General features: G+C 39.5%; 2 protein-coding genes across 2 annotated transcripts in view; both read right to left on the bottom strand.

The window, feature by feature from the left end:
• The window catches only part of LOC140158149 (uncharacterized), an 89,478-nt gene that overhangs the window by 23,301 nt on the left and 41,757 nt on the right, over positions 1-24,420 (bottom strand). The gene's annotated exons all lie outside the window — the stretch shown is intronic.
• LOC140168081 (cytochrome P450 4B1-like) lies at positions 85-22,973 on the bottom strand. The gene is made up of 7 exons (XM_072191386.1): positions 22,657-22,973; positions 19,961-20,144; positions 16,716-16,881; positions 9,617-9,789; positions 5,152-5,270; positions 1,655-1,913; positions 85-126 (listed from the first exon to the last, which is right to left on the bottom strand). Exons 2-7 carry the CDS (start codon positions 20,072-20,074, stop codon positions 85-87), a joined length of 873 nt encoding a protein of 290 aa, XP_072047487.1. The 5' UTR covers positions 20,075-20,144; positions 22,657-22,973.

The following is a 24,420-nucleotide window of genomic DNA, read 5'->3' on the forward strand; positions in this document are numbered from 1 at the left end:
ACATAACACAAGTTAATGACTATAGCAGACACCTTTGAAATCCCCATGTCTGCACCCCTCTGTAGAGACTTTTTTGCATGATCACTAAGCACCCCATGGAGTCAATAGGTTAAATAGGGATAGTTTCTACCAGGAGGGGGCACATCAATATGAAATGGATATAGGTGTAGGGCTGGCACTTTCACAGTTATTGGCATTCGGTGAGAGTAAAATGTAAAACATATGGGGTCATTGGGTGAGAACATGACCTTTTTTGAAATGGTTTTCCAGAGTCAAAATGCAAGTATCATTTATGCCTCAAATCACTTATTTATTGTCAAATCAAAGTAGGTTAGTATTATGAACACCTGATCCATGAACTTTGTCTTTTTAAAGACAAATTCTTGTTTAAAATGGAACCTTTGGGTGAGAGCCAAAACAGCACCACAGAAGCCTGGAACATTGAATTTCTAGTTCTAAATGGCTTTAAAATTAGGGGACTTTGGGTGACAAGGCATGTGTTTCGTAAACAAATATGGGGTCTTTGGGTGACAGCGACGCTGAAAAAGGGGTCTTAACTGCCCTACATGCGCATCACCTCCAAAGTAGGGGTGCCCCCTGGAAGTTTCTAATAAACTGGGAATTCATACATACATACATAGATTTATAATGTGCCTACATATTTAGCTCTAGGCGAATGAACAATACAAAATAATGCCACAGGCATGCAAAATATGCAGTGTTGGCATCAACATCCATACTACACTTTCACAAAGCTTTGGTATCATCACACACTAATAACGCTCAAGCAAACATAATTATGAAGAGCTTGTTTCCAAACCAAGTTAAGGGGGTACTATTTGTGACTATTTTTGCATTTTTCTCAAAAAATAATAACACACTGGTAACAAAAGTTACGTATATTATTGGGGCAAGGAATCCAATTACTACAATGAAATTTCAGTGACTCAAGACACACGGTTCAGTATATATGATCGGAAATGAGGTACATCCTAGTGGTACCTTATTTCTTATCATAAATAACAAACCGCTTGTCTTGGGTCACTGAAATTCCAGTGTAGTAATTGGATTCTTTGCCCCTATAATATACATAACTTTTGTTACCACTGTGTTTTTAGTTTTTGAGAAAAATGCAAAAATAGACACAAATTTATCGAGGGGTGTAGTACCCCCTTAAGTCCATAAACACATGTTTCTGATTTTGAAATGGTTTGTGATGGCTGATGCTAATAGGTGTAGTAATTTTAGTTGGATGGACCGTAATAAAGCAACCAGTGGATGGATACACAGTAACAATACTGTGTGAGGCCTTTGATTCCCAAATGAGTGCAATAGCCTGCATATTGTTAAGCTGCATTCAATAATGGCTTGTTGATGGTACAACTCATTGTTGCTAATGTCAAAGTAATTATCACACAAGTAAATGAGAAACATGTGGTCATGGTGGTTGTGGACTTAACATGGTTTGGAAACAAGCTCTTCATATATTCAGATATATTCAGGTATGTTACCACAATTTTAATGAGAAAGACTATTCAGAATAATTTCTTAAAACCCTTCACACTATACCTAGAGAATCAATTGCATATAGTGTGTGTAGGTAGGGCACTACTACTTACAACTTAGAAAAAATAAGCAGAAAGCAAACATTTACCCTAGCCGCAAGTAGAATGTCTAAGAAGTCCAAGTATTTCCCTCGCTGACCTTTAACCTCCTCTCCCCCTGCTTCAATCTCACGTCTGCGTTTCTTGATAGTGGAGCGTGACTTCTCATGAGCAGTCTCACAAAGTTTACGAAACCTCCTTCCAAGGGGTGACAACTTAAAAATGATTTCATTGAGGTACTGAATTTTCATAAAACGGGTGGTGATTATTTCTGACAACTCAGTCACTGCATTGATGTACTCATTGTCCCTGGCAGAAAAAAAACCCAATTGAACGACACAATCAACAGTTTGTTCACTTCTTTCAAGAATACAAGAATGACCATATGTGACACGAAGGGGAATGAGTCGGATGTCGCTAATATTGATTTCGAGATATTGGCAAAGAAAGTGTTAAAATTCTTTTGTTTGATATTGTTTTCAGCGATTGATAAATTGATGTAACTTAGCAAAACAAAGTCATATCAACATGGGGTTTTCAATTTCTGAAAGCACTAAATGTCCTCTTTAGAAACATGTGTGAAACTCATTTTTGACCCGGGCCGACATGTGACTCATTCCCCTTGATCATGTCACATATCATGATGACATCGACAGACATCAACCTCATTTGTTTACAAATCCGGGGTACAAATACTGGTGAATATATGACCAAAAGGTAAGCGCTGAACATGGAATATTCAGTGCTTAATAAGATTAAGCACTGGCTTAATACGATTTTAAAGCGCTGAACAAGGAATGACTTGTGACCTGACGTTAGGTCAGGTCACCAAACTCAGTCGTATTTGTTTTCTTGACTACAGCTGGGCCATCGAAAGACCCGTGGCTACAGACCTAGAGTTTGGTATGCGAGGGGTCTCTGGTTTGCATCCCAACCAGAGCAAACAACTTCTTTGTTTGTTTTCTCTCTTTATTCCTTCCTTCTTTTTCCCCCTTTCAGTTGCCAAAAAGCCCTTGGGGCATTAGGGTTATTGATAATAGATTATTTAGTTTCCTTATATTAGTGCTATAGTGGCAGCACAATGTTAACATCCAAGTAGCTGCCTCATTAGTGAACAAAAAGCAAATTTCTCATAATGTTCATCAATGTTAGCATACAAATAGATGCCTGGTGGCATCTAGGTTACAAAAATTAATTTAAATTTTTTAAAGTTCTTTGAGTAGTAAAATACATTCTCATGTTTTTATCACATACTGTAAAATTCCATCTACAAGCATAATTATATGCCTTTAAACAAGGTTTTTTTTATTGAGATAAGCAGACACCCTCCACAAAAACAGTTAAAACACTATTTTGCGCAACTATATTACTGATGCAGGCTGCTGTACGAAAATGTAATATTATAAGACCAACCTCTTGTAATGTTTTGTGAGGGTGTCTGCCTTAACGTCTCTTTTGTCAAAAAACCTTGAGGCCTACATGTAAATGGAATCTACAGTGTTTTGGGATAAACTTGAATGTATATTTAATAGTATTCATGTATCTTTCTAGCCAAAGGTATGTTTTGCTGTGTAATGGGGGCCCGGGAATGGGGGGTTCACTTTTACTGTGGTCCTGATAACTCTTCTGTAGGATGTAGCTTAACAGCTAATATTAAAATAACTGAAAATGCTTACTCTTGTAATTGGCAATTGCTTTCATAACTGAATGAACATTTCAGTAAGCTATCCAGTGCAAACAGACCAACAGGCTTGAATACTTCCATTGGCTTCCCTCCTGATGCTGAAAATTTATCCTACAAACTCACTACGCCTACTTACCCCTGTAATTGGCAATTGCTTTCATAACTAAATGAGCATTTCAGTAAGCTATCCAGTGCAAACAGACCAACAGGCTTGAATACTTCCATTGGCTTCCCTCCTGATGCTGAAAATTTATCCTACAAACTCACTACGCCTACTTACCCCTGTAATTGGCAATTGCTTTCATAACTAAATGAGCATTTCAGTAAGCTATCCAGTGCAAACAGACCAACAGGCTTGAATACTTCCATTGGCTTCCCTCCTGATGCTGAAAATTTATCCTACAAACTCACTACGCCTACTTACCCCTGTAATTGGCAATTGCTTTCATAACTGAATGAGCATTTCAGTAAGCTATCCAGTGCAAACAGACCAACAGGCTTGAATACTTCCATTGGCTTCCTTCTGATGCTGAAAATTTATCCTACAAACTCACTACGCCTAATTACCCCTGTAATTGGCAATTGCTTTCATAACTGAATGAGCATTTCAGTAAGCTATCCAGTGCAAACAGACCAACAGGCTTGAATACTTCCATTGGCTTCCCTCCTGATGCTGAAAATTTATCCTACAAACTCACTACACCTACTTACCCCTGTAATTGGCAATTGCTTTCATAACTGAATGAGCATTTCAGTAAGCTATCCAGTGCAAACAGACCAACAGGCTTGAATACTTCCATTGGCTTCCCTCCTGATGCTGAAAATTTATCCTACAAACTCACTACGCCTACTTACCCCTGTAATTGGCAATTGCTTTCATAACTGAATGAGCATTTCAGTAAGCTATCCAGTGCAAACAGACCAACAGGCTTGAATACTTCCATTGGCTTCCCTCCTGATGCTGAAAATTTATCCTACAAACTCACTACGCCTACTTACCCCTGTAATTGGCAATTGCTTTCATAACTGAATGAGCATTTCAGTAAGCTATCCAGTGCAAACAGACCAACAGGCTTGAATACTTCCATTGGCTTCCCTTCTGATGCTGAAAATTTATCCTACAAACTCACTACGCCTACTTACCCCTGTAATTGGCAATTGCTTTCATAACTGAATGAGCATTTCAGTAAGCTATCCAGTGCAAACAGACCAACAGGCTTGAATACTTCCATTGGCTTCCCTTCTGATGCTGAAAATTTATCCTACAAACTCACTACGCCTACTTACCCCTGTAATTGGCAATTGCTTTCATAACTGAATGAGCATTTCAGTAAGCTATCCAGTGCAAACAGACCAACAGGCTTGAATACTTCCATTGGCTTCCCTTCTGATGCTGAAAATTTATCCTACAAACTCACTACGCCTACTTACCCCTGTAATTGGCAATTGCTTTCATAACTAAATGAGCATTTCAGTAAGCTATCCAGTGCAAACAGACCAACAGGCTTGAATACTTCCATTGGCTTCCCTCCTGATGCTGAAAATTTATCCTACAAACTCACTACGCCTACTTACCCCTGTAATTGGCAATTGCTTTCATAACTAAATGAGCATTTCAGTAAGCTATCCAGTGCAAACAGACCAACAGGCTTGAATACTTCCATTGGCTTCCCTCCTGATGCTGAAAATTTATCCTACAAACTCACTACGCCTACTTACCCCTGTAATTGGCAATTGCTTTCATAACTGAATGAGCATTTCAGTAAGCTATCCAGTGCAAACAGACCAACAGGCTTGAATACTTCCATTGGCTTCCCTCCTGATGCTGAAAATTTATCCTACAAACTCACTACGCCTACTTACCCCTGTAATTGGCAATTGCTTTCATAACTGAATGAGCATTTCAGTAAGCTATCCAGTGCAAACAGACCAACAGGCTTGAATACTTCCATTGGCTTCCCTCCTGATGCTGAAAATTTATCCTACAAACTCACTACGCCTACTTACCCCTGTAATTGGCAATTGCTTTCATAACTGAATGAGCATTTCAGTAAGCTATCCAGTGCAAACAGACCAACAGCCTTGAATACTTCCATTGGCTTCCCTTCTGATGCTGAAAATTTATCCTGGAATAAAAAAGATCACAATAACATTTTACAAAATGTTCGAAAGTTTGACTACTCACACAGGGACCGGCTACACCGGTACTGTGATAACTAACGGCGTACTTGTAGAAATACAATAACTTATTATTTCTGGATAAATTATTTTGAATTTACTTAAAAACAAATATTTATAAGGTAATTCTCCCATGTGCATTTTCAGTCCTGATCGACTAACAAACTGTAAAAATGGGGATGGCGGTCCCAGATAGATCATCCGAAGATATGGGTAGTGAACACCATATGCATAGTAAATATTCATGTGAAACATTTTTATTGTGAAACACTTCTTTTTTTTCATTTTCAACTTATTTTACAAGTTGACCTCAAAAACCTTTGACCTCAGTATCTCATTCTCAGGTTTAAGAAGAAATAAAACAAAATATTTGACTTCACGTTGATTGCAATTGGATGTGCACTGTTCATGAGAGACCAGATTTTGTATTTTCAGCCTATTAACAAGTTGATCTCAAATGACCTTTGACCTCAGTATGTGACCAACATACCACCATTACATGAAAGTTCCCACAATGCAGCTTTGGCTCAAGTTTGAAATTGGATTGATTGAGCCCATATTTATTGGTCGAGCTATGAGTTTTAAAATATTGGACTAAACGCAGTAGAGTCCAATATTTTAAAACTCATAGTGAGACCAATAAATATTGGCCGTAAAGCATCCAATTTTATCATTATTATGTTTTGGATCCAATATTTTCACACAGTTGGATTCATCAAAACATAAATGGTTGCAATTGAATGTGAACTGTTTTGGTAAGACCAGATTTTGTATTTTCAGCCTATTTACAAGTTGACCTCAAAAGACCTTTGACCTCAATATGTGACCTTGAATACCACCATGACATGAGAATTCCCATAATCATAGACTGCAGCTTTGGCTCAAGTTTGATATAAAATTGGATCGATTGAGCCCATATTTATTGGCCGAGCTATGAGTTTTAAAACATTGGACGAGACATTCGAGTCCAATATTTTAAAACTCATAGCGAGACCAATCAATTGGCATAAATCATCCAATTTTTTCATTATTATGTGTTGGATCCAATATTTTCACACACTTGGATTCATCTCAAAACATAATAATGGTTGTAATTGGATGTGAACTGTTCATGTGAGACCAGATTTTGTATTTTCAGCCTATTTACAAGTTTACCTCAAATTACCTTTGACCTCAGTATATGACCTTGAACAACACCAATAGATGAGGGTTCCCATAGTGCAGCTATGACACAAGTTTGGTATTTGAACTGTTCATATTAGACCAAATTGTTGACTGACAGATGGACGGCACACATATGGACGGAACACAGACAGACACACGACTCGTGATGCCATAAGGTCATTTCTGTCGATAATCTGAAAAATGCTTAAGGCATTTTTTCACGGCAGTGAAATGATGCCACTTGCCCCAACATCTCATATGCACAGTTTATCCCTTACATGTCATGTGTCTTGAATAGCTTGTAGCCCATCAACCCGGTGTGGTTAAGAGTCTAGGAAATAATTCCTATAAATATATCATACCCTAGTTTGTATGCCTTTATCTACATATCCTGCCACACACGACAGGGACTAAATTATCCCTTAAATTTGGTAATGAGTTGTTGAGTGTAGTAAATGAGTAGCCTTTTTTTATAAACAAGTTTGTAATTGGCTTATAGCCATCACATGATGACAATACACATAACTGATTGGTTAATCAAAGCTAGGTAGACAGGTCATGTCCAACATATTGAATGTTTACTTTGTAATTAGGTATATCTGTATTGAAAACTACACAATGGGCGATTTACTTCAGAAAACTACATGGCACAAAACTAAGTCCATTATCTATAGTTAATTGAATGTTTATTCACTCTTGTAATAACCCAGCAATGTGTGTATAAACCTGTATAATATCTATAATAAATTACTGAGTTTGGCGAATTGGTAAGGCTAAAAACCTCTACGTTTTACATTGTTTCGGAAAACAGATTTTTGCGTTTCGTAGAGTAAGGTTGTCCGCACCCCAATAAAACGTCCAATTTTGTTTTTGTTTACGTTAAGGGTGTCAAATTGTTAATTAGTTTCAAAGGCAGGGCAAAGGCAGTGGCAGCGCACCTGCATGCCAAAAAGTTTTCATGCCAACACAATACCTTCTGTTTTGGCATTGGTGTGAAGATACTATGCCTGTAGTCTGGATGGTCATTGAATTACCTATTATACAATCACACACAGTATTATATAATATAATACCAGGGACTGTGTTTGAACACCTAATTAGTCACACATCAATAAAGTCAACATTTACTCAAAAGGATGAAATGTTCTTTTTGGAAGATTGTCAACATCTCATAATGTCCTATTTGTAGGTCAAGATTGCCATCATGAACATCTAATACCTATAAGGGACGCACCATTTGATACTTGGTGAGGGGGTAGGAAGTTAGGGTTGGGGAAAGAAATTTTTTGTCGTGAATTATTTTTGCTGGCTAATTTTTTTTTTTTGGGGCCGCCTGGTGGCAAGTTTTTTTTTTAATTTCATGCATTTATACACAGTTAGGTGGGGAAAGGTTTTTTTTTAGTGTTGGTGGGGAAAGTTTTTTTTTTGCTCATGTAGTGGGTGAAGTTTTTTTTTTCAAAAACTTCATACCCCCACCCTGAGAATCTAATGATGCGTCCCTAAGGGCTGTTGGTGTAGCAAAGTGAGGAGGGTATTATAGTTTAATTGTGCTAATTATAATATGGTGCAATTGCCTATTTGGCTCTCAAACCACTGAATTTTATTCACAATCAAATAGGCCTACTGTGCTCTTTTTGGTACTGCGATGTTATCAGCATTGTATGATCATAATAATATGAAACAGAGTGTAAGGAAATGTGAATAAAATTGTTTCATCTGCACAGTGGTGTAGCCAGGACTTTTTCAGAGAGAGAGACAGGGGGAGACAAGGCAAATTTCATGCGGGGGGCAATTGTCACAAATGGGCTAAAAAGTAAAAAGTACAACAAATTTATCCAAAATGGGCTAACAAATAAAAAGTACAACAAGTATGTGCATACAAATCTTTAATATCTGTCAGCTAGCATACCACAGGGGGCCAAGAGGGAATTGAGTAAAATTGTGTTCATCTGCTCAGTGATGTAGCTAGGACTTTTGCAGGGGGCAGCAAGGTAGGCCTATGACTTTTGCAGGGGGCAGCAAGGTAGGCCTACATTTCAAGGTGGGGGGCAAATTTGGACGAAAATGGTACAAAATGGCCAAAAGGTACAACAAATTTGTCCAAAATGGGCTAAAATGTACTGTAAATGCATAAAAATCTTAAATATCAGGGCGGCCAGCATCAAACAGGGGCAAGACTTCTCACGGTGGATATATGATATGGTGGCAAGAAGACTAACCCTTGCTTCGATCACGATGTAATTGCAATTTCAAGCCATTGATTTATATGGAAAGGATACTACATATTATATTTCTAAATGATATATAATATCTCCTCTCATGCCATTAATCACATTAAATAAAACATTTACATGTTCACAAAATATAACAAATTTACAAACCGCGAAAGACTCTGACCGCGCAAGACGGGTGATCGCTAGTATTTTCTAATTAAAGAAATGGAGTTCTGTTACAAAATATTAATTGGTGTTAAGTATGAGATAAATATCCTGGACAAAAGCTAGCAAGACCAAGACTAGCTGGTAATTTGTTTACTTTAGTGATATGCATCTTGCATCTGTATAGAAAATTATAATTTATATTCAACAAATTTAAGATATTGCCAACATGCAATAATAGTGGACATTTTGATACAATTTTCTTCGTAGTTATAGCCAAATTTGTTTCCTGTGGGTGGCTTTAAAAAATTGTCTTCCCGAGTCAAGACAAGTCATATCACTTATTTATTGTCGTATTAAAGTGCAAAAGTAGGTTAGATATGAATATTAAATGTTAGACCAAAGTAGCTCAAAGTACTCTCTGAGACTATATAATAATCACAGGTATAATACTATTAATAGTCTCAGGTACTATACACCTGATCTGTGACTTGTCTTTTTTTGAAGACAACTTCTTGTCTGGGTTTGATACTTTAAATCACCAGAATTTGTTGAAAGAAAGTTACACAGCACTGAGTCTATATAGTCTCATTTTATATGACACTTACCAAAAGAATGTCAGCAGAATCAGAAAAGATATCCAAATATGGTTTGAGAATTTCAAAATGAAATCCTGGGGTCAAAAGTCTTCTATGTCGATGCCATTTTGGACCCCCAGCGGTCAGCAGTCCATCGCCAATCCATGGAATTACCAAGTCATAGACAAAGTTATCTTTATAATCTATGAAATCAAGTTTAACAAAAATTTATTTTAAAAACAATAATATATTACTGGCTACACTGAATTATACTTGTTTAGTCTGAAGAGTAGGACACGTTGTCTTGTTTGTCTCTCACAGCCAACATCCACTAAACATGCTAAATCTCTGACCAAGCAAGAAAAATTATAAATTGAGAATACAGTTGGTATTCCTCATGCAATAGAGTCAGTACATGGCTCATTTATGAAGGCTAATTGTTCTAGTCACTTCTCTTCCATCCATGGTTGTTGGCTGTCATCCTGGACTTGAATACAGGAATGGGGGATTCCCATTTTCAAGTTCCTCAGGACTTTGAAGTTCAAAAACTTTCTGCGCCAATAAAAGGATTAGGGATTAATCTAATGTGATAATCACAACCAGGCACATGTAGCTTCCACGAGTGCAGAGACAGAGAGAGAGAGCCCATCCAGGCTCAGTGCACCTTAAGGGCACACAACTATGAATCAACTGGCGTAACTACCTCTTTCTCTCTTTTTTTTTTTTTAAAGAAAAAAAAGATCACTTTCCTCACAAGGAAGTGAGGATAACACTACTAAACAACTACTACTAACAACTGACTTGCAGAAACCAATCTAACAGCTTATGTGAATGAAGACACTGTTGGTTTAGAACACTCAAAATAGGCAATGTGCCAACAGTCAATAACATCAACAGTTCAAGAGTCTTTTTGTCTGCAATGACAAACTGACATTCAACATGAATGTAAAATGGTTCAAAGTTCAAAGAAGTAAACGTCAGTTCCAGAGTTTTCTTTTAGAATTCCGAATGACATACGTACATCAGTTCAAAGTTCAATGAAGTGACCATAGGAGGACACCGATGATGGATTAATGTCATAGTACACAGTGACCTGTCCATTTAGTTTAACACATAGTCTTTCAGGTGCTCAGGAAGTTTGTGAGGGCGCCATGGAACGCCTTTGTGTGAGCAATGGTGGCATGATCTCAGGGCCAACCATACTAGCTTGGGGATACTTTCACTAACCTCACTGCTGTTACCGGTACATGGATTAGACTGTGCAACCAAACCGGAGGTATTGCTGGAGCTATGACCGCTATCGCGCAAGGGATCGCGAGGATCTGAATCAGAACTAAGATGCGAGTGAATAGCATTCCAGGGCAGGGGGTCACAAGTAGCAGGTGTGGACAACTCACCAGGTATGAAAGGAGGCTCTGGAGGAGTACATTCAGGGACCACTTCAACAAACTCGGAATCCTCGGTGGGTGGAGACGACTTGGGAAAGGGACGAGAATCCAGGTCAGGATAATACTGGACCTTAAAGCACTCAGATTTCTTGATACGATAAGAAGTATTCCGAAGCTGAGAACCCACAAATTTGGGATGTTGCACCATGGGCCTTGATAGTAGTGACTAAGTAGCGATCTCTAGCATGAGATTTCTTGCGATCTGAGTAGAGGTAGACAAGATCACCAACCTCCAACTCTGCTGCTGGGGAGGCAGAGGCTAATGGGGCCTTTGAATGAGCACTGTGTGGGTGGTTGGCTTTTCGCAAGGCATGCTGGGCCTGAATCATTTGACAATCAGTGAAAGGAACCTGCTCATTGGTAAACTGGTCTCGCTGAAACCACATCTCCCGGGCTGAAAGACCTCGGGATCTGATGCGAGTATTAAGGGCTGCAGTAGCAATGGCAAGTGATAATGCTGTAGCCGGACCACCTGTAGAATCTTGTCTGAGCAACTCATCTTCAAGCTCACGAATGGCTTTCTCAGCAACAGGATTCTTGTTATTATTTTAATACGACCGATCTCAACCGATAGATGGTAACGTGTGAGAAGTTTGTCATTGGCGAGTCGAACAAACCCTGGTGCTGGGTCAGTACGAATGACTGCAGGGGGGCCATCAAGTGGGCGAAGTTCAATGCACAATTGAATCAGGGCATCACGCAACGTGCCATGTTGTTCATTCTCGACAATGCAAGAAGCTGTGTAGGACGTTGAGGTTTCGCGCAGCACAAGGAATAGCTGGCGGCTACGCTTCAGGATATCAGCTGCAAAAGAAATGCCAACTGCATCGGGAGGGTCACTTGAGGACTGCTCGATCAATGTCTTAGGGGCATTGGACAGAGACGCACACTGGTGACAAGTTGATGTCACTTGATCAATAGCCTTGTCCATATCAAGAGCATAAAAGTAACGCTGGGTCACCAAACTGAGCTGATGTTTGGAGGGATGGTCAAGTTGGATGTGCAGGGCAGTGAGAAGACCATTTAAGACCTGTCTGGGAACAACAATACAATCGCGAGTTGGGGACAATGGTTGATCACGACGAACAACAAGTAGGCCATCTCTAGCGATAGATGCAACCTGCAAATAGCGCTTCACATCTTTGACAGAAGTAGCTTTCTTTGAAGGGCGAGTGCCCTGAACTAGATGAGCATGTGTTAAATGCGCAGATCCGGGCATTCCTGCTGAATAGCATGCCAGGCTGCTTTGCTGGCAAAGGGGAGCTTAGCTTTCCCGGACAGAATGTCATGTGCGGAAACACGAAGGACAGTTGCTTCCTCTTCACGTTTGATAAAGGAGCATATTTGACAAGTGGGCTCAGTGCAGTCAGGGGCATTACGACTAGCAAAGTCTGAGGGGTGTTAGCTGATCCTGCAAGATGACGAACAGATGCTTGGAAACGACTGACAGTGGAGAGGAATGTGGACACGCGAGACTGGCTGAAAACTCACCCCGCAGAGCTTTTCATATGCCTGAACACAAGGTTTGCTGTCAGTGAGGATACATGTCTTGTGTTTGGACTGAATAACATAGGGACTGAAGTGCTTGGTAGAGGCAGAAATAGACAGCGCCTCAATTTCGCAGGGTAACCATATGTTGGCTGTCGATCACGCAATTTAGCACTGAAGAACCCGGCGAGGAAGAGTTTGTCATTGCGGGAAATATACAATGTCGACCCAATGCTATGTTTCTTCACGGATCCATCAGTAATGATCCAAAGCTGATCATTGGGATGGGGAAGTGTGACTGCCCTAGCGGAAGACAGTGCTGCTTGAGCCTTGTGAAAAGCAGTATGCAGACTATCAGACCATGTAAGCTCTTCAGTTGATTGGTGCCCTGCAATTAGCATCATCTAATGGGGCTACCAGACTGGCACAATTCTGAATGACACGGGCCAGAACCTTGTATGCACCGATGAAGGACCGCATGCCACCAACTTTGCTTGGAGGCGAGCAGCTGGAAAGTGTGGCGATGCTATGGGGGCTAGCACAAAGGGTTCCATTTGACCAAATCCAACCCAGAATTACTGTCTTTTGGGGGCAAATGACTGTTTTGGAAGCAGAAAGACGTAACCCAGACTTAGACAAAGCTTGCAAAACTTGACGCCAATTCTCAACAAGTTCATCCACAGTATTACCACCACAGTACAAGTCATCAGCGAGTTTTGCTACGACACCTTTCTCTAAGAGGTCACCAAGGACACGACACATCAGTTCCTCAAGAGCTGTTTCAGAACCTGGCATACCCATGGCACACCGTGTATACACACGCACCCCACGAAAGGGAGTTGCAACACCACAGTATTTCATGGACTCATGGGATAAAGGGATTTGGTAGAAAGCACTAGTCAAGTCAGTGGCAATCAAATACTTCCATTTGGCAATTGAACGCAATGTTGAGTCCACATTGGGCATTAGAGAGGGTTGTGGCTTGCTATATCTACCGACATCAGCAAATGCAGTAACCAGACGAAAGCCTCCATTAGGCTTCTTGACAAGAAAGGACAGGGTTAAGGTATTCGACACACACACCGACATCTTCAGGTCTAGCAAAGACGCCTGCTTTTTCAAGCTGATCAAACTTTGATTGCAACTCTTGGAGTTTATCCTGTGCATACAATGGGAGACGACCTTTATGCGTTGGGGGGTTGGACCGGTCCCATATTAACCACAGATTTGAAAGGGCCGACAGCACCATTGTAACCTGGGAAACTAGGGTCAAAAACCTCATCGTACTCATCGAGAAGACTGCGGAAGTTGGATTGCTCACAAGTGCCAAGTATACCATCTGGGTCAAGGGCAACAGCAGCTGAGTAGTTAACCGGTGAACTGGGCTTTGGGACATTGACTGATGCTGCAGCAGTGTGTGATGGCTTAGAAGTTAGTGATGGTGAAAAAACAGTGTGTATCTGGCCAAGATGTTCATGCTTTCTGATGACAAGTGGCACACCAGTATTGTTGGGAATGCGAACCCTGCCTGCAATACTTGTGATTACATCAGGCTTGGGCCAGGCTTGTTTGGGCGGTAGGAACCTACCGAGCGGGGTATCAACACGGGCTCAATGGCAAAAGTAGCATCTGATTCAACGATGTCTGCAGGGAGATTTACCTCAACGTATGAGCCTGGCCATATGGTAGTGTTTTGAGAAGGTCCACGAAGTATATGGGCACGACGAACAGTGTGCTGGGATTTGGGGCTCTTGTTGGCGCCATAAGTGATAATTGTACCATCTGTCAAGATGATTTGGTTCTTAGCAGGGCGAATTGCGACATCATTGCATTTCATGAAGGGAATACCTGCAAGGATTTCTTCGTCAAGGTCTCTAACAACTAGACCTTTAAAGACAAAGGAGTGTCTGTCACGAGTAAAGGTGAGGTTGTTTCCCCAACTACCTTAAGAGGGGATGACCCATCAGCTTGACGGGCAGATTGCGAACTCTGATGAATGGGGCATCCTAATCGTTGGACAGTGTTTTCGCGAATGAGATTACCAGTGGATCCACTGTCAATGGTGATGCGGACCGCATGGTGCTTGTGGAATGCATCTACATAAGGAGACTGATCAACATGAATTCGCAGCGCTGTCTGAACATTGGGCTGCGCACTAAGGCTAGATTGGTCAACAAAGGCGCATGCTAAATCTGAGTCGCTGTCACAATCATCAAGGATGTTAAGCTGACGAGCGCTTGGGCCAGGTATTTTCTGTCCTTTTCAGGGAGGTACGAGCACTCGCTTAAGAAATGCGCATGGTCATGCCGACCAGCTTGCTCACACAGAGGGCAGGATTTACCAAATGATTTCTTAGCTTTCAATTTAGGCATCGGTCTCACGCTGACTACTAGTGCGCATGCTGCGAGCAGCATCGCTTGAGCTCAGCTCATCCAGGAGCGAATCCAAAGCTTGAGAAATTTCGGCTTTGATAGAAGCCAAGGTGCGGATCTTAGCTCTGTACCGTGCGCTGCTTTACTAATCGGGGCAGATCAGGGTTTATAAGACGCAACCACGTTAACACTACAAAGTTTTCGAGTGTAGGCGTAATCTCCTCATCTTCATCGATGACTTGGTCATGGTGACTGATGCCGCCTCCTTCACGCATGAGGTTGTCTTCGGTGAATGCTACTAGACGCTGGTACAAGTCCTCTGGCCGTTCATCAGGGCCAAGGGTAATATTGTTGAACTCTAGGAAGTGGCCACCTGTTGTTTGGAAGCCAAAATGGAGACGGATGGCTTGCCATATCTTTTTCAGGCTGGTGCAGTTTTGGAGTATTGTATTTCGTGAGATAATTGGACAATAGTTGGCTATTTGTCCAAGCATAAGCTCAATGCAGCATTTTTCTGGACTGCTGTTTTCCTTTGGGCTTCCTGTATGTCCTCACCGTCGTTAGTGAGACCTCGCAGAGGGGAAGTTTTGGACTTTTTGCCCCATACCGCTCCTTCAACCAAGTAGGGAGAAAAGCTTGGGTCTAATGACAGTGTATACTGGAGGTTATGTTTCCAGCTTTCAAATGAGTTTATTGTTTCGTTCTTTGTTAGAGGCCATTGCTTCGGCGCACGATGTGTTGTGGCCATTGCTGATTGTTTTTCCACTCGTGTATGTGAACCAGAATAAAAGCTAATATGCAGCCTTGCAGGCTTAAGCTTACCGCTTTAAGCTTACTGGTCGCTCACAGTCTTGTGAAAGATCACACATTTAGGGTTCAAGATGACCACCAATTTCGTCAGGAAGGTCAGCTGAGAGACTTCAGAGATGACTGGTTTCAATCCAAGCTGCCACCACGCCAATAAAAGGATTAGGGATTAATCTAATGTGATAATCACAACCAGGCACATGTAGCTTCCACGAGTGCAGAGACAGAGAGAGAGAGCCCATCCAGGCTCAGTGCACCTTAAGGGCACACAACTATGAATCAACTGGCGCTGTACCTCTTCAAATGCAAAGTGAAAAATCAACAAGTCCAAAATCGCGGGACAAATTCTTGAAAACGTATGTGTTCATATATTCAATGATTTTGATATCAAAAACCCTGATATTTGCATCTGGTAGTGACAGATGATGAAAATATACCATTTTTATTACGAGAATGAAGCATGTGATACCTAATGGAGCATGCGTAAATATATATAGTATTTACTAGCGACTATTTTTGGTCCTAACCCCCGCAACTTTTTAGATTCTGGAGCGTCCTTGCAAAAATAAATTTGTGTCAACGATTCAGTGAAATTGAGACACATATTCAAATTTTAAAAAATACCCTCTGAGACACATGTATTCAAATGAAAAAAAAAAACTCTGGACAATGTTTTATGCCCCTTCAGCAAAATGCTTTCTTTAAAAGAAAACCCTAATCATGCGAGATGATCAACCAATCAGTTTCTGGTGATTTGAACTTGTGTTTGACCATGTAGCGGACACCTTATTCAAATAATTGATTGGTGTGTGATTGGTTGGAACAATCATGCTCAACTGTGATTGGTTGGAACAATCATGCTCAACTGTGATTGGTTGTGGTGTTTTTTGTTTACCACACACGACATCTTGGAACTATTTTCTGATGATTGCCGATCAGCTGCTGTAAAGGTCTATTGAATATGGCTGTCACATCAGCAACTGAATCCTAACAACAATTGTGAATGTAACTGACCTGCATTAGCCACACACGCCTTGATATATTCAGGTGACATCATTACTAACATACAGGTGAATGGACCTATCCAAAAAGGTGCCAAGTGAATTGGTTTGGCTTCACCATCTGGTGGTACCATCAGGTCGATTAACGCATCCATTCGTATCCTCTCATCAGTAGGAAGCTGTTAACAATAAGGACAAACATTCTGAACTAAGTTTAAATAAATAGGAGAAAGGTTTACATAGATATTATTTTAACAGCAAATTAATATGATTCATAATTAAGGTGGCCCCCACACAAGGGTGCGTAAATATCAAAGGTCTGTAAATACAGATACTATAAATTTGCAAATAACATGACACACATCAGACCACCATATACTGTCACCATAATACCAATTGTTAGTATAAGGGCTCGGAGAGCCCGGTACCCCAGGTCAACATAAAAAGTGGTAACCATGTGTGTTCTAAATTTCGCAGAAAAGGGGTATTTTGTTGACTGAATTCGCGGACCGCAAAAAAAAAAAAAAAGGGGGTATTCTGAGCATTGTCTCCGCGAAATTTTTAAAAAAGGGTATTTCACAGGTTCGTTCGATCGATGTCTTCAGCCCGAGTCTTCAGCCTCCATCCTCTGGCATTTCATTGATTCCGCCCTCAATCGTCACAGCGAGAGCGCAGAAGGCAGCTTTTTACTATTGGCACGGCGGTTTCCGATATAGTTGTCTAGTGGGTGTTGCAATGATGCTCCCGCACGCTTTGAAGAGAGCTGAATGAGCGACGCGAACATCGATGGTGTCAGATGTAACCGCTTTTGGCTGCCGTATACACTGTTCCATGTGGTGAATTGAAAACATTGCGGGAAACATTGGCAGTGATTGGAGCGAATTCTACGACCGACCGAGTGATATTTTTCCTTGGTTTTTAATTCTGTTCGAATGCTGATGCATGTAAGTTTCTGTAGGCCTATGTGTTTAAGATATATCTGATCTGAGTATCCAACCCATAGTGTTGTGCAGCCTGAGGTCTTGTGTCAAAACTTGGGTACCACAATACTTTAAAGGAACCTCTGTACACAAAACTTCGAGGGATTGTTCCTCTTTGGTTCATTTTCAATTAAAATCAGTATACAGGCATTGTAATTACCCCAGTTAATAACACAGGATCATCTGGGAGTACAACAGACACAAAGTAATGTTCATACTTGCACATTTTGTACTTAATATATTAAAATATTTGGAGTCATTGAAAAGGGGTGTCTGGAAATCTTCTCATTGAAAACCTTGAAAAAGGGGGTATTTTTACCCTGATTTTGTCAGTGATTTGGCAAAAAAAGGGGGGTAAAATCAATGAAAAATCAGTGAAAAGGGGGTTTTGAAAAAGGAAGAACACACATGGTTACCACTTTTTATGTTGACCTGGGGTACCGGGTCGGAGAGTGACGTTTTCACATATTTTTTGTGGGACCCGATATCAAATAATTTTGACTTTTTGAAACTTGTGATATAATACACATTTTATGACAAAATATGCAATAAGGTCATCAATATTCATAAATATGCAAATAACATGACACAAAACTATACAGCACATCATGCCACCATATCCAATCATAGTCAAGTTTAAAGTTGATCGGTTATTTGTTTAAGCTGAAGAGTGGATTAATGACAATTTAGGCAAAATATGCAAATAAGCTCATTAACATTCATAAATATGCAAATAACATGACATAACACAAAACTATACAGCATATCAGGCTACCATATCACCATACCAAGTTTGAAGTTGATCAGTTATTGCATTGGAGCTGCACAGTGGATTGAGAATTTGTTTCCGCCCTGGACAGACAAACAAAGAAACAACCAACCAACCAGGCAACCATTTGGATGATAACATAAGCCCCACACATGTGTGGGGGCCAAAAAATCAAAATTATTTGATATCAGAAGGTAAAAGGTGTTTTTATTTTATTTTCGACAAAATTTCCAACATGATAAAACATAATAACAATAGCATATCACTAGCCATTACAGGCCTACAATATGTTATTCGTTTTAAGTCAATCATTAATCATGAAATAAATATTATAAAACAAAGCATAGGATATAGGCTTGGCATGCAAGAACAAGACATCCTTTCTGGTCATTCCAGAAAGCATCTGCACATGAACAATGTTTAAATCAGTTTACAAATGGGACGATGTTTTTAAAAAAAAGTGAGCCGAGGTGGAGGCTTTTTGGAGCGCCCCCTACGGCGGGGCCCCTTATATTTGGCATGACTTTGTAAAAAGCTTCTAATTTCGGACTTGCTAGATTTACTTTGTTTTGCTTAAAATTATGCCCAGCTTAGAAATAAAAACACGACCTGCTTGGTTTTGATTTTGATTTTATTACTGTTTACTAATATGCATTGAAAGCAAGTAAAGTAGTTCTATATACAGTAAAATCACCATGGTAAAGTAGGTATGTGGAAAACAACTGCAATAACTATAACAAACAATGTGCCCAAAGAGTTGTCTTTGGCATGTCACTTTTTTGAAATATCACCAAATATATCAAATTTTGGAAAAACGCCCCAAAATTTAAAACAAACACGAACCTTCCAGAATAAATACATTCGCACTCGGCGGCCCAGTGACTACCTGCCGCTGTGATTTGGGGTAACTCGTTATATAATTGCTTCCCTTCTCCAGATACCTGTACTTCAAGTTCACCCATACCCACGCCGTAAGTTGCGTTACAAGCTTTTACAATTTACTTAAACCAAGAATAAATATCAAAGAGTAGGAAGCTAACATAATTTTGAGCAATTATTTTCACACAAAACCTGAAAGCATTCATGGAGCTCATAAAATTCAGGTTAAAATCTTGATTCAAAATAAATTCACTTTACTGTAAGTCAAGAGTCGTGGGAAAAGTCCCTTGCCTAAACATTGATAGCAGCCCTAACAAAAGGTTCTCACTAGGTTGTTCATCACAATAAGAACCAAAATATTATTGATAAGGCTGAAAGTCAACGTGTTACCTGTTTACACTCCCTGTTCATGGTTTATTATTAATGTTCAAAATAACTGGAAATAGTTTTGTGTAACCTAGAATAAGTGTGAATTGTGGTTACAACATTTTGTTTGATACAATCTACAAAAAAAAAAATGTTTCAAAACGTAAAAAGAGGCCATAGTTTAAAAAATCTTTCCTGTGTGGCTTTTCACCCTTTTTAAACTTGGTCCCATTGGTCGGATCAATCCTGGGATTATATACTTACCACAAATGCATGTCCCCAAATGTAATGTGCTGGTGCAAATTCTTGCATTTTCAGATCTTGTACTATTTTCTGGTAATGCCATCTCTGTTTGAACAGCCTCCATATGTAACGCATAGTTGAAAACCACACAGGAAAAGGAGTGCCTCAAATACGAGTCCAGGGGTTAACATTATCTCAGGTTTACCTGGAATAAGAGGAAAAATATATTGGAGAATTATTTCAAAATAATCAGTACAAAAACTATACATTGTACGTTCCAGCAACGGTAAAACCTTGTGACATCACGCTAGACAAATTCCATTAAGGAGGTTTCTGATGGGTGTGACTGTAATGGAGCAAATAAATCTGCTTTCAATACAGTATTGATTTGCTGAGAATTGAACAGGGCATCTGCCTCAACAAATCACTCAGATACCTCTTTAAAAGTGATCAACTGACAGAGGTGTCATCGAAGTTGGAACAGATATAAATGGCTCCCTACTAAAACACAAAACTTTTTTGACATTATTCAAGGTTAGAAAAGGTTGCCAGAAAACATATATTAACTGATAAATGTCAGGGAATATATAAAGGGCATATAAATGGTATAAAACATGCAGGGGCGGCGCCAGGGTATTTTGATAGGGGGGCAAATTTTTTTGAATTTGTTATATGCGGCGTTGTGGCGCTGCCAAGTTACGCTTATGCTTGTGACGCAGAGGGGTGTCTGAGGGGGATGTGCCCCCCTCAGAATTTAGAAAATTTTCAAAATGAAAGCACAAATGAAGCCATTTGATGCACCATTTTCACCCTTTTTAGGGTTATTTATTTATTTTCCAACCGGATATTTTTATGGATTTCATTCACGGGCCCGACTTTCAGCCCGCTGGTTTTAGGCATGGACCTACTCAATTAGTAAATCCAGCACCTTTTGGCAACAAAATAATTTCATGGTACAAATAAAGTCGCGCGAAGCGCGAAACAATTGGCACTTTTTAGGCTAAAATGGCCAAATATGAGGTTACTTTGGTCAGAAACCCACATACAGGCGTCAACATTAAGGGATGATTTTATGGACCATCTATATACCCTATCAAAATATTGGGGGGATTTATACCGCACACCCCGGGTCGGATCTACGCCTCTGGTTGCAACGCGGTGTATGTTAAGTCAGTTGTATTGTAGGCTATATGATATGCCGGGTTTTTTTTTATAAATTGGCACGATAAACGAATGTGAATAGTGGGTGTCTTGAGGTTGAAAATATTTCAAATTGAAAGCCGTAATCAGGAGCGTAGGTGGGAGGTAGTCGCCCTATGATCACTAAAAGCCAAAAGGTCCACTTTGTGAGCGTGGCGGCTGAAAAAAAACCCAGTTTTTTAATGCTTTTCCAGTCAGAAAAGGACAAAATTTAGGTTTGTTATGCTTTCTTGGTCAAAATTTTAGGAAAAGGTCCAAAACAGGTCCACTTTTTCAAAATCATATTACATATGGAAAAGTTTTCCTATGAAAGTCTCTTTAAATAAATTATACTCGACTCCAGTGTGTGCACGCTGTGTGTACAGAGGCGTTCGAGGTCAATGCACAATGCATACATTACCACACAGCACACTAAGCAGGGCTGTACGGAAGAGGGTATGGTTTTTCCTACTGTACGACGGCATTTTGTAACCAATCAGATTCCTTTTAGAGAGTAGAATCTGGCAAAGTATTTCTAGGAAATATCGTGTGAGCCAAGTCAATCGGACTGACTATTATCAAGTGAGGGCCGTCTATATCACGCTACTTTAATAACACGGGGTGCATGTCAGTGTATTTCATGAGTAAATTGAGTGAGATTTTGGGAATACCTTGCGTGTTTAGTGCTCCTGTACTGACGAGGTCTTTCATCAGATTTCCTTGAAAATCGGGGAAAGTAGAGTTTAATATATGCATGAGACAATTAAGAGTGAGCCAAAAAATAAAAGCTAGACTTTCCCTTTATAATAATTGAAGTTGAAAGTGAAAAAAGACAATTTTCTCCCATTGCTTAACTGTGGGACCCCTTTTATTTGAGCAAAAGAGACTACTTTTTCCATATGTGTTGCATGCCACAGACTTGCATGAGTTGCCGCGCCAGGATAGCAACGTTTGCACAGGATTTTTCCAAAGTAGTTCGGAGAAGGCAAGAGAGGTGACTTATGGGGGGAAATTTGCCAAAAATGGGCCAAAAATATAAGAACCAACAACTTTAAAACTGTTGGTACGTGATGTAGGTCAGCATTCCACAAGGGTCAAGATGTCCGAAGGGGGAGTTTCCTCCTTCTAACCATGGCCAGGAGCTGCCAGGGAGGGGAATGGCTCCTTTTCTTCTTCTCCCTCTTCTTTTTCTCCCCTCCCTTTCTCTCTCCTTCTTCTCTTTCTCTTTTCCTTCCTTTTACCTCTTTTTGAAAATCATAGGGGGCAATTGCCCCCTTGCCCCCCCCTGTGGCGCCGCCCCTGAAAACATGTACATCACTGTCATTGAGACCTGCACCAAAATAATCAGATTCCCATGTTTCATGTTTGTGATATTGGAAGCAAAAATGTGTTTTCTACAAGACCGCATAAAATGAACAGCTATAATATGCCTAGATAGAAAATGTATATTATAGCTTAATGATTTTATGCATGATCTTTATAGTACCTAGTATTTTAATATATATGGCAAAGTACCTAATTTTCCAATTAAAACTTACCATGGAAATGCTAAAATACTGCTATGACTGAGTGAGGAGGCTGTCAACTGATGGTAACCCAGGACTGGTAAGACTGGCATGTAAGCACTACTGGCTGCATGGGCATACTCTGTATGTTGACAATGTTGCTGCACTTGTATCACCTTGAACTCTGGTTTGTATTGTTTGTTCAAACCAGTGACCTACAATCTTACATCAACAATGACTTAATCAAGGGTGCACAGCACTTAAAGCCTTAATGTACGATTTCCGTCAAATTTTGATTTTGTTATTCTTTATTCAAAATGTTGAAATAATATTAGTAATAACTGACGAGAAGGGTTAATTGCTGTCCATTTTAGGTTGAAATATTACAAGGTAAAGTGAAAGAAACCCCACTGGTTCTTTTGGCCATTTAACACGCAGTTCTATGGGAGGACAATATATTATCATAATTTTTAAATTATGATAATATGTTGAACTTTGCTCTGTTGACCTACAAAGACAACAAATTTGGCCGATTCCATTTAGGTGCAAGTTGGGACATTTGTAAACATTACAAATATGCAAAAAAAATAGGTTTGAAAAAATAAACCAATTTCATATTATAAGATCGTACATTATGGCTTTAATTACCAGTGTGGGAGTGAATATATACCTTTTTCGGACTTATATAAAGAGTTATGTTTAAAATATATACAACTATATATCTTTGGAAAGGAAATGCGTCTAGGAATAATGGTGATGTCAGTTGTTGTACAAAGTCATCCTCTTTTTCAAAAACAATTAACTTATAAGAGCCAAATTTTACATCGTCAATCATCAATGATCTATGATTTTACTCTCTCACTTTTGGCCAAAATTTAATAACTCAGTGATGTCCAAAGAAAAGATCCAAACTTGTGATACATTATTTCCTGGAGTTTCCAAATTAACATCTTACCAAATATACTCTTTGGTTCAAATTGCAGGCTTTTCATGTCTGTCCATTCTGAGGGTAAGTGTCCCCTCCCACAGATTCTTTATTTTGAATGCACAATGACCTCCCAAGTGATTATTTGTGATCCCAAAACATATTTATTCACCAATAAAACTAGTTGCAAGATTTGTTATAAAATGTTCACTTTATTTTTTTATTGGGACAAATATAGACCTCAATTGGTTTTAATATAATTCGTAAACACAATAGTTTTTTGTATTTTTTTATCTAGAACTGCTTTCAACCTATTGCCACTGGTTATAAATATTTTGATAAAAGACCCCTTCAACACAAACATTTTGATAAAAGAGCCCTTTTACACAAACAGTTTGATAAAACAATCCTTCTGCAGTACACAAACATTTTGATGAAAGACCACTTCTGCAATAATATTTTGATAAAAGGCCCCTTCTGCACCCAGGCTTCTGCACAAACATTTTGATAAAAGACCCCTTTTGCATAAACTTTTTTTTGGTAAGGGAGCCAATGTTCACAAACATTTTGATAAAAGAAAATAGACCTACACAAACATTTTGATAAAAGAGCCCTTCTGCACAAACATTTTGATAAAAGACCCCTTTTGCATAAACTTTTTGATAAGGGAGCCCTTGTGCACAAACATTTTGATAAAAGAAAATAGACCTACACAAACATTTTGATAAAAGAGCCCTTCTGCACAAATATTTTGATACATGAACCCTTGGATAAAAAATAGTTGGATAAAAAGTCCTTTAATTTGCACATCTGTCTTATTCTCATTCTCTGAAGAATTGTAACTAGCTGCTCCTCCCTAAGTGTAAATGTAA

The sequence above is a fragment of the Amphiura filiformis genome, chromosome 1, assembly GCF_039555335.1.
Source record: "Amphiura filiformis chromosome 1, Afil_fr2py, whole genome shotgun sequence".
Taxonomy (NCBI): domain Eukaryota; kingdom Metazoa; phylum Echinodermata; class Ophiuroidea; order Amphilepidida; family Amphiuridae; genus Amphiura; species Amphiura filiformis.